Source organism: Oncorhynchus gorbuscha, unplaced genomic scaffold, assembly GCF_021184085.1.
Source record: "Oncorhynchus gorbuscha isolate QuinsamMale2020 ecotype Even-year unplaced genomic scaffold, OgorEven_v1.0 Un_scaffold_3065, whole genome shotgun sequence".
Taxonomy (NCBI): Eukaryota; Metazoa; Chordata; class Actinopteri; order Salmoniformes; family Salmonidae; genus Oncorhynchus; species Oncorhynchus gorbuscha.
In genome coordinates, this window is record NW_025747415.1 from 13,404 (window position 1) to 28,353 (window position 14,950).

General features: G+C 42.3%; 1 protein-coding gene across 1 annotated transcript; it reads left to right on the forward strand.

Moving 5' to 3' along the window:
- Positions 1-900: 900 nt before the first annotated feature.
- On the forward strand, positions 901-5,846 carry LOC124027277 (G-protein coupled receptor 4-like). Its single transcript, XM_046339737.1, has 2 exons — positions 901-1,044; positions 3,428-5,846. The coding sequence occupies exon 2, from the start codon at positions 3,434-3,436 to the stop codon at positions 4,484-4,486; it is 1,053 nt and encodes a 350-aa protein (XP_046195693.1). The 5' UTR covers positions 901-1,044; positions 3,428-3,433; the 3' UTR covers positions 4,487-5,846.
- Positions 5,847-14,950: the final 9,104 nt, after the last annotated feature.

Sequence of the window (14,950 nt, forward strand, 5' to 3'; positions counted from 1 at the left end):
CTGATTTTTACAGGAAGTATGCAGAAGAGACTTCTTGTTTCTAACCATAGTTCTTTGGGGGATGAGATATACTCCAGCAGCATGTTTCACCTCTTGTAACCTCTTATAGACAGGACTGGAGTTAAGTAACTCATCTCTCTCTCTCGTATAGATCATCTGTGTTGATGATACCCTGACCTGCCGGGGCCCGTGATCCATTGAATGGTACTGTAGCTCAGTAAGGACTTGGTGCTACAGCCACAAAATGTAGGTAAAAAGGTTAAACAACTGCTGGTTTATGTATTGAGTATCCTTTTTACTGACAGTTTGATAACAGGTGTATACATACAGGTACAGGATCTAAATCTGATCAGCCTGTTGGAGGAGAACTTGTAGTGTATTTGAGGTTTAATAAAAATACTTCTGAAGTTTGCAATTTCCATTTAGAAATTTAACTCTTGATTTTCCCTTACGAAAAATGTATCAACTCTTACAAAAATGTCCATTAATTATAATCCACATAATAATTGACACTTCCTGTCTCTGCAGGATTATTTCCCTTCTGTAGCAAACTGGCTCAAATTAAGATCCTACATCTGTACAGAAAATGGAGTCAATTGACCCGTTAAAACAATTCTGAGTCAGTCGGGAATGATCATATTATACACAAAAGGTATTAGAAAAACAGCAGAAATACTGAGAACGTCATGGGATATTATTACATGTGTTATTCAGTGACAGCGACTTACGGAGGCAGATCTGGTTTACACATTTTATATAGTTATTTCTCTGTTGACCAGTAATTAACAACACAGTGACTGGCACATTTTAGCTTCTCAACTTCCTGCTGTGGTTAATGTAACGTGTTTCATTTTATGATTTCATGACTTCTGTTTCACCACCATCAAAATAAATATCTCTATGGCATTACTTCACATCCTGTACAAAGACACACTGTTGGCATATCGTTTGGTACTGACTATTCAACTCACACTCTCTCTAATGAAGTTTCCCAATAAGACGTTCTGATATTGTTGGAAAAGTGCAGCGAATACAGGATTTCAGGTATGTTTTGATTAGTTCTGTCATATTAATATTTTGATAACATAAGAAGACAAAAGTCAGGGAGAGAATTCACATCAGTGTTTTGAAATGAATGGTAATTTGGTCTATATGTTTTTTTACACTCTCGTTTTAATAATACTTCACACCCTTTTAATGGTAGGTTGTACCCACTTGTTTTAATAATACTTCACACCCTTTTAATGGTAGGTTGTACCCACTTGTTTTAATAATACTTCACACCTTTTAATGGTAGGTTGTACCCACTTGTTTTAATAATACTTCACACCTTTTAATGGTAGGTTGTACCCACTTGTTTTAATAATACTTCACACCTTTTAATGGTAGGTTGTACCCACTTGTTTTAATAATACTTCACACCCTTTTAATGGTAGGTTGTACCCACTTGTTTTAATAATACTTCACACCTTTTAATGGTAGGTTGTACCCACTTGTTTGAATGATACTTCACACCTTTTTAATGGTAGGTTGTACCCACTTGTTTTAATAATACTTCACACCCTTTTAATGGTAGGTTGTACCCACTTGTTTTAATAATACTTCACACCCTTTTAATGGTAGGTTGTACCCACTTGTTTTAATAATACTTCACACCTTTTAATGGTAGGTTGTACCCACTTGTTTTAATAATACTTCACACCCTTTTAATGGTAGGTTGTACCCACTTGTTTTAATGATACTTCACACCCTTTTAATGGTAGGTTGTACCCACTTGTTTTAATGATACTTCACACCTTTTAATGGTAGGTTGTACCCACTTGTTTTAATGATACTTGATACCCACTAGTTTTAATGATACTTTATAACGACCAGATTTAATGATACTTTATACCCTCTGGGTTTAATGATACTTTATACCCTCTGGTTTTAATGATACTTTACACCCTCTAGTTTTAATGATACTTTACACCCTCTAGTTTTAATGATACTTTATGCTCTCTAGTTTTAATGATACTTTACACCCTCTAGTTTTAATGATACTTTACACCCTCTAGTTTTAATGATACTTTACACCCTCTAGTTTTAATGATACTTTACACCCTCTAGTTTTAATGGTACTTTACACCCTCTAGTTTTAATGATACTTTACACCCTCTAGTTTTAATGATACTTTACACCCTCTAGTTTTAATGGTACTTTATACCCTTTAGTTTTAATGATACTTTACACCCTCTAGTTTTAATGGTACTTTATACCCTCTGGTTTTAATGATACTTTACACGCTCTAGTTTTAATGATACTTTACACCCTCTAGTTTTAATGATACTTTACATCCTCTAGTTTTAATGATACTTTACACCCTCTAGTTTTAATGATACTTTACACCCTCTAGTTTTAATGATACTTTACACCCTCTAGTTTTAATGATACTTTACACCCTCTAGTTTTAATGATACTTTACACCCTCTAGTTTTAATGATACTTTACACCCTCTAGTTTTAATGATACTTTACACCCTCTAGTTTTAATGATACTTTACACCCTCTAGTTTTAATGATACTTTACACCCTCTAGTTTTAATGGTACTTTACACCCTCTAGTTTTAATGATACTTTACACCCTCTAGTTTTAATGATACTTTACACCCTCTAGTTTTAATGATACTTTACACCCTCTAGTTTTAATGATACTTTACACCCTCTAGTTTTAATGATACTTTACACCCTCTAGTTTTAATGATACTTTACACCCTCTAGTTTTAATGACTTTACTTTTTTACACCCTCTAGTTTTAATGGTACTTTACACCCTCTAGTTTTAATGATACTTTACACCCTCTAGTTTTAATGATACTTTACACCCTCTAGTTTTAATGATACTTTACACCCTCTAGTTTTAATGATACTTTACACCCTCTAGTTTTAATGATACTTTATACCCTTTAGTTTTAATGGTACTTTATACCCTCTGGTTTTAATGATACTTTACACACTCTAGTTTTAATGATACTTTACACCCTCTAGTTTTAATGATACTTTATATCCTCTAGTTTTAATGATACTTTACACCCTCTAGTTTTAATGATACTTTATACCCTCTAGTTTTAATGGTACTTTATACCCTCTCGTTTTAATGACTCTTTATACCCTCTAGTTTTAATGATACTTTATACCCTCTAATTTTAATGATACTTTATACCCCCTAGTTTTAATGACTCTTAATACCCTCTAGTTTTAATGATACTTCATACCCTCTAGTTTCAATGATACTTTATATCCTCTTAGTGTCAAGTTGAAGGTGTTGATTACAAAAATATAATTTAAATAGTGACAGCATCAAGTTACAGGCTCAGAATGTGTAATGGGGTAAATACTTACTATACAATCTATATCATATCAACTTAACATATCCTCTTGATTCTTAAGGACATCATGGACATGACTCCCACCCCCAGCTCTGGTAATAGTAACCTGAATGAAGCCAACAATTGTGGAGTGGACCTCAGCCAAGATGCCATCTACCTTCCTGTAATCTACAGTATCTTCTTCATCATTGGCACTCCCCTCAATCTGATGGCCCTGTTCGGGCTCTATCGTCTGATCAAGTCTGAAAACGTCTTACCGGTGTACGTGATCAACCTGCTCCTTTCGGATCTCCTCCAACTGTTCACTGTACCTCTATGGATTGACTACTATCGCAGGGGTCACAGCTGGCGATTCGGGTCCACTTCCTGCCAGTTATTGGGGGCCAGTTTCTACGTCAGCATTTACACCGGCATTGCCTTCATGTGCATCATCGCTTTGGAGCGCTACTTGGCCATCGCCAAGCCTCTGAGATTCCAAGCATTGAGAAAGCTGAAGTTTGCACGATGGATAGCCCTTAGCATATGGGTCGTGGTAGCCGTGCCTCCATCCATCGTCTTGCGTAAAATGCAACCCAACGACAATCACACCCTGTGTATCGAGAGCTACCCTTCCAAGGAGGGGTTCATCATCTACCGATTGATCACCTTATCCCTGTCCTTCATCATCCCTCTCGCCTTCATCGTGATCCTCCACCGGAAGACCCTGAGGTCTTTGTCGGCCATTGGTACCTTGGGAACGGAAGAGAAGCACCGCATCAGGGGGCTTCTCATTCTGCTGATGGTCATCTTCATCCTGGTCCTCGGCCCCTACCACATCACAGGATGTGTGAAGTACATTGGATTGCTTCTCCACGGTGACGCCTGTGAGTGGGAGAAGGCAGTGTTTGTGCCCTACCAGCTGGGCAGGGGTTTGCTGAGCCTCAACAGTGTGCTGGACCCTATACTTTATACGTTCCTGAGGAGTGACTTCAGGGCAGCTGCGGGCCATTACCTGCCCTGCCTGAAGAGAATGCAGGAGTCTGTATGCAGGACTGTGAGTCATCAGAGGACCACCACTAAGACCCCTAGTACTCACTCAGATCACTCTGATTCTATCCAAACCCAAACCAGACATTTGTAACATACCTGTACAGGATGTACAGTACCTAGCTAGATGTTATCTGCTTGTATTATAATGTAATAACCAGATCTCAAAAAACCATCACCAGGACCACTATTATCCTTGAAGACCCCACAGAGATACCCTGATTCAACCTGTGATGAACATTAATACTGAATATTATTAATAAATGCTGCAGAACAAAGGTTATACTGTGGGAAAGGAAAATCTCTAAGGTATACATATATTTCGTATTATTATTATTATTTTTTACAAAAACTGTTTGTTTCTTTAAACAGTGCCGGTGGGTTTTGGAAAGTACATTCTTGATTGAGACAGACGTGATTTGCCTCATATTGCCACAGCCAGGAAGTTGCCAGAGTTGGGATTTCATGTGGCAGGCAGCTGGTCTCGCAGAAGGACTGGTGTCCTCATAATAAATTCACATTTCCTCTTTCAAGCACCAAACAATTTCACAAAAAGGAACTTGCCTAGAAACAGATCTTGTTCCAAATCAATTGGAAGTTGTTTTACAAACTTGTTTTACAACTTTGTTTAAACAAACTTACAAACTAGGCCTGAAACATATAAGATAAACTGCGGAAGGACTGAACATAGTTGTAATCCTTGGTTGTCCACAATAGTGTATATTTGACACTGGGGAGAAAAAGAATGTAGTACTTTGATGATTTAGAGTTGCCTCTGGCAACTGAAAGGGATGGTTGGACGAGACTGTTCTACCTGTTTATAAATAGCATCGTACCCAACTGAAAGGGATGGTTGGACGAGACTGTTCTACCTGTTTATAAATAGCATCGTACCCAACTGAAAGGGATGGTTGGACGAGACTGTTCTACCTGTTTATAAATAGCATCGTACCCAACTGAAAGGGATGGTTGGACGAGACTGTTCTACCTGTTTATAAATAGCATCGTACCCAACTGAAATGGATGGTTGGACGAGACTGTTCTACCTGTTTATAAATAGCATCGTACCCAACTGAAAGGGGTGGTTGGACGAGACTGTTCTACCTGTTTATAAATAGCATCGTACCCAACTGAAATGGATGGTTGAACGAGACTGTTCTACCTGTTTATAAATAGCATCGTACCCAACTGAAATGGATGGTTGGACGAGACTGTTCTACCTGTTTATAAATAGCATCGTACCCAACTGAAAGGGATGGTTGAACGAGACTGTTCTACCTGTTTATAAATAGCATCGTACCCAACTGAAATGGATGGATGGACGAGACTATTCTACCTGTTTATAAATAGCTTGTTTTTGATTAACGCTGTGTGTGACCGAGTAACAAATTGTGTATTTTGAAGTGTGTTTGATTGTAAAAAGAAAAAAAAAACAGAGTGTTTTCAAAAATGAACGGTAGTCTTATTTTGTCTCGAGTAAAAGGTTCTTTCAAAGACAGTTAACGGCACGGGAGATAACAACTCTGACACTCCCCGCTACCAGGACACTGGAAACGGGGATCAATGCCCTATGACAGAATGAGTTACCATTAAAAGACAAGGAGGAAGGTGTGTCCAGTAGTGATTCATTTATTTGTCTTATCGATCTATCTAAGTTTTATTTTCCAAGCGATACATAGCCGACGGGCAGAGTAGTGAGACTAAGTTGACTAAAGGTCTTCACACTTTAAACTAGATACATCACAGAGGGGAAACACTCAACCACAGGGAAATCATATAGAGACTGGTAGGACTAGTGCTTAATAATAACTCAAGGACCAATTAGTGGTGAAACAAAGAGTCTAGAGGATAAAGGTGGGGTTCACACATCCCAGCTAGAGCTAGACCGTTGAGAGTAACAAGGCAAAAGACCTCTCTACGCAGACAACACTTCGATATAAAAAGAGAGGCAAGGCTACGCGAGCGGTCCTGGTTATACCGAGATAACCTGAAGTATCTATAGTGCCCTGTCCAATCCAGTGAACGGGACGCTAACCACCTCTAGCACCCCGCTGCCGGCCAAGGGGCGGGGCTGAAGGTTTTGTATCGCGACACTTGGCGCCCAACGTGGGGCCCCACACCTCTATTTAAGACTCTACTACTACCTGAGTTAACAGCCCCTACCAGTGCTCTATTTTCAAACAACTTACTAAAGTAGGTATCTTTAAAGAGTTAGAGATATGGCTATAGCAGTACCAACCTACCCAGATGCAGAGAGAGCATTGGCTCTCCATGGGGACGAGGAGGAATTACAAAGGACTAGGCGAGCTAGTGCCTTACCTTACAAACCATCAGGTTTCTTCGTACCAGGTTTACCATGGGGTAACCTGAGAACGGTAGACCAGACAGCCATAAAATACCTTCTAGGATTTGAGGGTAGACAACTTTCTGGGATGATAAAAAATTCCAGAAAAGAACCCTAAATTGCAACTACCATAGATACTACGGCAGCTCATGAGGAGCAAAGTAGGGTAGAAAATAATGGTTCAGAACAGGAAATGATACGCAGGCAAAAGGCAGTTCTGCCCAGCACTAGGCTCGCAATGTGCGTACCAGGAATACCCTGGGGCCGCTGACCCTCCAATAACAGGATTAAGCAAATAGCCCTGAATTCTAAGAATTTCCTGTGAAGACTGATCAACTTCACTAGAAATTGTTGGAACAGGTGGAAATTAATTATAAAATGATTAAGGAACACCAGTCTCTATTCAAAGTCTATAACAAACAATTGCAATATTTCCTTGGGAAAGTAAAGCTAACATAGTGCGTTAGTGTCACTATGGGCGTTGTATGAGGGAAAATCCCTGAGAAATAAGAAAGTACTATAGAGTTTATAACTAAATAGGAAATCTAAATTAAATCTCGAGGTAAAGAGCAATGACGGATTAGAGTCTACTCTTTGAGGGAAAATCCCTTAGAAATAAGAAAGTACTATAGAGTTTATAACTAAATAGGAAATCTAAATTAAATATTGAGGTAAAGAGCAATGGCGGGTTAGAGTCTACTCTTTGAGAAAAAAATCCCTGAGGAAACTAGAAAATATTATAGAGTTTACAACTAAATAGGAAATTTATACAAACCTCAAGGTGAAGATATGTTAACAAGAGTGAATTATTTTCAGCGCCGTTAAGGCAGGCAGACCTCGTAGTAATACGAAATTGGGTTCTAATTAAAAGTCATTCCAGAAAAAGAAGGGGGGCCAGAGGATGTAAGTGTGTATTGTGGCAAAGTGGCCTTATATGCACAGCCCTGGTACCCCATGGCAATGGCCCTGCTACAAGACGGGACTCCAACGAATCTAGGAGACACTAGTGTAATGTTGAGAGCCATGCAGGAAGAGTTATGTTAAATATTTAGGGTATATTTTAAGCCAACAGGGCAGAAAAAAGATGAAGGTAGAAAAATAGTGATTTTATAAGCATTAAATTTAATTATGAAAATAAATAAAAATAAAAAAATAAAAATTCCGGAGTTCTAAATTGAGCAGCTGCTGAAAAATGAGCTCCTGTATTTATTGAGATTTAAATGTTTTTTTAGAGTGAAGTACATCGAAAAAATCAAGAGAAAACTGCAAGACTCAATAGAAGACAAAACAAGGAACAAACTAAACAAGACAGGCTTTTGAAAAATTAACTATTTTTTTCATAAAATTGTACAGTTATCTTAGCTAGGTGAATTGCTAGCAGAATTGTTTACTTGTTGCTAAGCAGTTGCTAGGGACTCTCCTGGAAGAAGCTAGCTAGCTTACAAAGAATAACAACAAAAAATATCTAGTTAACAGAAGAAAGGAAGACAAAATAAGGACAAAAGAAGGACAGAAGAAAAAGGAAAAGAAAGAGGACAACAAAGTGAAACAGTCAGCATTTCTATTGCAACTTCGATTTCTAGTCTACACTGCTATCTGCCCAGCAGCTAGCCAGCTTCCACCGTCTACCGAATAGCAGCACTGTAGAAACTATTACACTCAACTGAACTTGATTAGTGTAGTGTTAGCTAGCTACATAGTTGTCTTTGCTGTCTTCGTATCCAAGATAATTGTGTAGTTTAGAGCGTGTAGTCTTAGAGTGATTATCTTAATTTACCGAGGTTAGCTAGCCAGCTATTTGTCGTCCTTAACGTAGGAGACACTGCTAGCTAGCCAACAGCTAGCCAACGTCTACTGAATAGAACTTCCGCACTCAACAACCCGGTCGCATTCCGCTTCGCTCCACAGGTAGTATCACATTTTTCATTTCATTTCATTACAGCACAACGGTTTGATTTGTTTGATCGTAGCTAGCTACATAGCTAGCTACATAGCCGTCTGTGTATCAAAGATAATTGTGTAGTCTAGAGCGATTTTCTAGGTTAGCTAGCCAGCTATTGTCGTTCTTTTAACGCAACGTAACGTAATCAACACTGCTAGCTAGCCAGCTAGCCCCGAATAGCAGCACTGTAGAAACTACTACACTCAACGGAACGACTTGATTAGTGTAAACAACGACTGTCAGCTAGCCTACAAAGTCAACAACGCAGCCACTGCCAGCTAGCCTACTTCAGCAGTACTGTATCATTTTTAATAATTTTAGTCAATAAGATTCTTGCTACGTAAGCTTAACTTTCTGAACATTCGAGACGTGTAGTCCACTTGTCATTCAATCTCCTTGCATTAGCGTAGCCTCTTCTGTAGCCTGTCAACTATGTGTCTGTCTATCCCTGTTCTCTCCTCTCTGCACAGACCATACAAACGCTCCACACCGCGTGGCACCCTAATCTGGTGGTCCCAGCGCGCAACCCACGTGGAGTTCCAGGTCTCCGGTAGCCTCTGGAACTGCCGATCTGCAGCCAACAAGGCAGAGTTCATCTCAGCCTATGCCTCCCTCCAGTCCCTCGACTTCTTGGCACTGACAGAAACATGGATCACCACAGATAACACTGCTACTCCTACTGCTCTCTCTTCGTCCGCCCACGTGTTCTCGCACACCCCGAGAGCTTCTGGTCAGCGGGGTGGTGGCATAGGGATCCTTATCTCTCCCATGTGGTCATTCTCTCTTTCTCCCCTTACCCATCTGTCTATCGCCTCCTTTGAATTTCATGCTGTCACAGTTACCAGCCCTTTCAAGCTTAACATCCTTATCATTTATCGCCCTCCAGGTCCCCTCGGAGAGTTCATCAATGAGCTTGATGCCTTGATAAGCTCCTTTCCTGAGGACGGCTCACCTCTCACAGTTCTGGGCGACTTTAACCTCCCCACGTCTACCTTTGACTCATTCCTCTCTGCCTCCTTCTTTCCACTCCTCTCCTCTTTTGACCTCACCCTCTCACCTTCCCCCTACTCACAAGGCAGGCAATACGCTCGACCTCATCTTTACTAGATGCTGTTCTTCCACTAACCTCATTGCAACTCCCCTCCAAGTCTCCGACCACTACCTTGTATCCTTTTCCCTCTCGCTCTCATCCAACACTTCCCACACTGCCCCTACTCGGATGGTATCGCGCCGTCCCAACCTTCGCTCTCTCTCCCCCGCTACTCTCTCCTCTTCCATCCTATCATCTCTTCCCTCTGCTCAAACCTTCTTCAACCTATCTCCTGATTCTGCCTCCTCAACCCTCCTCTCCTCCCTTTCTGCATCCTTTGACTCTCTATGTCCCCTATCTTCCAGGCGCTCGGTCCTCCCCTCCCGCTCCGTGGCTTGACGACTCAATGCGAGCTCACAGAACAGGGCTCCGGAAGGCCGAGCGGAAATGGAGGAAAACTCGCCTCCCTGCGGACCTGGCATCCTTTCACTCCCTCCTCTCTACATTTTCCTCCTCTGTCTCTGCTGCTAAAGCCACTTTCTACCACTCTAAATTCCAAGCATCTGCCTCTAACCCTAGGAAGCTCTTTGCCACATTCTCCTCCCTCCTGAATCCTCCTCCCCTCCCCCCTCCTCCCTCTCTGCAGATGACTTCGTCAACCATTTTGAAAAGAAGATCGACGACATCCGATCCTCGTTTGCTAAGTCAAACAACACCGCTGGTTCTGCTCACACTGCCCTACCCTGTGCTCTGACCTCTTTCTCCCCTCTCTCTCCAGATGAAATCTCGCACGGCCGGCCGCCCAACAACCTGCCCGCTCGACCCTATCCCCTCCTCTCTTCTCCAGACCATTTCCGGAGACCTTCTCCCTTACCTCACCTCGCTCATCAACTTATCCCTGACCGCTGGCTACGTCCCTTCCGTCTTCAAGAGAGCGAGAGTTGCACCCCTTCTGAAAAAACCTAAATCCCTCCGATGTCAACAACTACAGACCAGTATCCCTTCTTTCTTTTCTCTCCAAAACTCTTGAACGTGCCGTCCTTGGTCAGCTCTCCCGCTATCTCTCTCAGAATGACCTTCTTGATCCAAATCAGTCAGGTTTCAAGACTAGTCATTCAACTGAGACTGCTCTTCTCTGTATCACGGAGGCGCTCCGCACCGCTAACTCTCTCTCCTCTGCTCTCATCCTTCTAGACCTATCGGCTGCCTTCGATACTGTGAACCATCAGATCCTCCTCTCCACCCTCTCCGAGTTGGGCATCTCCGGCGCGGCCCACGCTTGGATTGCGTCCTACCTGACAGGTCGCTCCTACCAGGTGGCGTGGCGAGAATCTGTCTCCTCACCACGCGCTCTCACCACTGGTGTCCCCCAGGGCTCTGTTCTAGGCCCTCTCCTATTCTCGCTATACACCAAGTCACTTGGCTCTGTCATAACCTCACATGGTCTCTCCTATCATTGCTATGCAGACGACACACAATTAATCTTCTCCTTTCCCCCTTCTGATGACCAGGTGGCGAATCGCATCTCTGCATGTCTGGCAGACATATCAGTGTGGATGACGGATCACCACCTCAAGCTGAACAAGACGGAGCTGCTCTTCCTCCCGGGGAAGGACTGCCCGTTCCATGATCTCGCCATCACGGTTGACAACTCCATTGTGTCCTCCTCCCAGAGCGCTAAGAACCTTGGCGTGATCCTGGACAACAAACTGTCGTTCTCAACTAACATCAAGGCGGTGGCCCGTTCCTGTAGGTTCATGCTCTACAACATCCGCAGAAACGACCCTGCCTCACACAGGAAGCGGCGCAGGTCCTAATCCAGGCACTTGTCATCTCCCGTCTGGATTACTGCAACTCGCTGTTGGCTGGGCTCCCTGCCTGTGCCATTAAACCCCTACAACTCATCCAGAACGCCGCAGCCCATCTAGTGTTCAACCTTCCCAAGTTCTCTCACGTCACCCCGCTCCTCCGCTCTCTCCACTGGCTTCCAGTTGAAGCTCGCATCCGCTACAAGACCATGGTGCTTGCCTACGGAGCTGTGAGGGGAACGGCACCTCAGTACCTCCAGGCTCTGATCAGGCCCTACACCCAAATAAGGGCACTGCGTTCATCCACCTCTGGCCTGCTCGCCTCCCTACCACTGAGGAAGTACAGTTCCCGCTCAGCTCAGTCAAAACTGTTCGCTGCTCTGGCTCCCCAATGGTGGAACAAACTCCCTCACGACGCCAGGACAGCGGAGTCAATCACCACCTTCCGGAGACACCTGAAACCCCACCTCTTTAAGGAATACCTAGGATAGGATAAAGTAATCCTTCTCACCCCCCCCTTAAAATACTTAGATGCACTATTGTAAAGTGGTTGTTCCACTGGATGTCATAAGGTGAATGCACCAATTTGTAAGTCGCTCTGGATAAGAGCGTCTGCTAAATGACTTAAATGTAAATGTAAATGTAAATATGTTGCCGTTCTTAGGGATAATAAAGTACTGTAGGTAATGGATCCCATACCACGCAACATATATAAACTTACAGATAAGATTAACCCAGGTTATTGTTAGATAAAATACAGTGGACTCCCGATAGAGAGATTTCATTAGTACAGAAAACATATGCTATGTTTAGCAGTGTTCTGGCCTTATCTAATCATTTGATGATTTGTCTTCAAATAGTAGAAAGATGACAAGAATATATGGCATCTGTTGTGACCCAGGGTCATTGAGAGTATCGGGTTAATTAAGTTGAACTATATAATTATCTAATAGGTTACTACATAAAAATGTTGAGTTCTATTAAATGCATTAGTGTAAACAGGGAAACAGTGAGACAGTCAGTCAATATTTGGAGACAGAGACCATATCTGGTACTGACAGTATTTAGCTGCGGAAACAGGAAGCAGATGCGGAAGCGAAAAAGGCCGGTTTTAAACCACAGCCATTAAAAGCAGCAGTTAAGAGGAAGTTAAACATAGACATAACTACATTGAAAGAACTGAGACAGATAGTGGCCCATGTGCAAATGTATTAGGTCAGTTAGACACTGACACAGGAGTAGGGGAATGGGACGTTACATGGAAGTAAATAATGCAAAGAGTGGATGCCTCAGGGTAAAATTTCAGGATGGACTTTAAAAAAAAGGATCTGAAAATAATAAACCACATAGGTTTATGGGACCACCCATGCGTAGAATGTATGCGCACATGACTGTAAGTCGCTTTGGATAAAAGCGTCTGCTAAATGGCATATATTATATTATTATTATTATTATTATTATAAATATGCTACAAGGAGAAGAAAATCTCCTCAGCTTATCGGACGCAAAAAAATTATAAGTAAGGGGAGTCATAAGAAATGAACATTTTTTTTGTTCCAGACCAAATAGAGAGAGTCAGAACACACAGAGGCAGTAATAGCAGCCCTAGACAGACTCAACAGAGCAGGCATGAAACTGAACTTGACTAAGAACCAAATAGGTCGAGAGGAAGTGAACTTTCTCGGTTTCACTATAGGCACTGGAATCACCGCAAGCCAACATTTCTTTGAAAAAGTAGCAGAGCTCAGCAAGCCTCACACAGTAAAGGAAATGCAGAGGGCCCTAGACAAAATAGGGTATCTAAGAAACCACGTCAAAGATTATAACAGAGCTGCAAAGCATTGCTACAGAGGCATAACAAGAGAAGGGCATCAAAAGGCCATGTCATACAAAGAGTATGGTAGACAAACCATATCATGGGACAAGAAAATGGAAGAATCCTGGGAAAATTTGAAATTAATGGCCATAGAAGCCCAAGAAAATAAGCCCAGAGACCCCAACGTACCCCTCTGGCTGTGTCTGAAACTTGAAGGGCTAGACGTGGTGAGGGATGGCTACATTTGGATTTCGAATGAGCTATCAGGAAAAACAATTCAAATGTTACAGCAAACAGCTGAAAGGGCCCACAATGAAGTACTCCAGTACAGGGGCTAAAATGGCCCTGCTATTCTGAGCTACTCTGGAACAAAATAGTGTCCCTTGCCCAAGGACAGGCCATAATCATAAAAGACACAGAACTAAACGAACTATGGGCCACTAACCATACAAAAAAAATGGTAGGTATTACAACCACCACTTGGGATAAGTGGAGGAACGTACATGCCACCAAAGGAGTTATGTTCATCAGTGACCAAGGATGGGACACTGACGAACCAGGACCAGGACCTACAACAGTCAAGGTGTAACCAAAGGAGTTATGTTCATCAGTGACCAAGGACGGGACACTGACGAACCAGGACCAGGACCTACAACAGTCAAGGTGAAACCAAAGGAGTTATGTTCATCAGTGACCAAGGATGGGACACTGACGAGCCAGGACCAGGACCTACAACAGTCAAGGTGAAAACAAAGGAGGATAAACCTAGGGACATAGTAGTGCTCACGGATGGAAGTGAGAAAACAGGAAGTAACCAAGTGGCGTTTTCTTGAAAAAAAACAAAGCCACTGGCGAAACACTCATAAAAAGGAAACAAGAAATAGCAGGCACTGCCCAGAAAGCAGAAGTCATGGCCATAATGGAAGCACTGCTACACTGTTCTACACCTAATCTAAAGAGAATAGAACTGGTTACAGACAGTTACTACAGTGCCCAGGCCATGACTTCTGACAAAAAGATATGGCAGAACAATGTTTACAGAAGTGCTAAAAACAAAACAATTCAGCACGAAGGAGAGTGGAGAAAGATCCATGAGTTAATGGATAGAATGGATATTGTTGTCAGTCACCAAAATGCCCACACAGTAGATGGGGGTGGAAAGGAAGCTGACTTCAATCAACAAGGCAACAGGGAAGTAGATGAACTAGTCCAGATGGGCAGAATAATTCTCTACAAAACTGAAGCAGACTAACTCAAGGCGTTACACATAGATTGGGGACATCTAGGTCCCAAAATCTTTATGAAGCGTCTTAGACAGGACCAGATTGAATTTGACCCAGTAGAGGCCAAACTGGTGTGCCAGCAGTGCATTACCTGTCAAGAGCAAAAGCCTAGTAATCTAGGAAGAGTGTCTGATCAACACATCAAAACATGCACGCCCTGGAGTCAAATAGCATTAGAGACTATGGGTCTCACACACAATTAATCTTCTCCTTTCCCCCTTCTGATGACCAGGTGGCGAATCGCATCTCTGCATGTCTGGCAGACATATCAGTGTGGATGACGGATCACCACCTCAAGCTGAACCTCGGCAAGACGGAGCTGCTGGGCTCCCTGC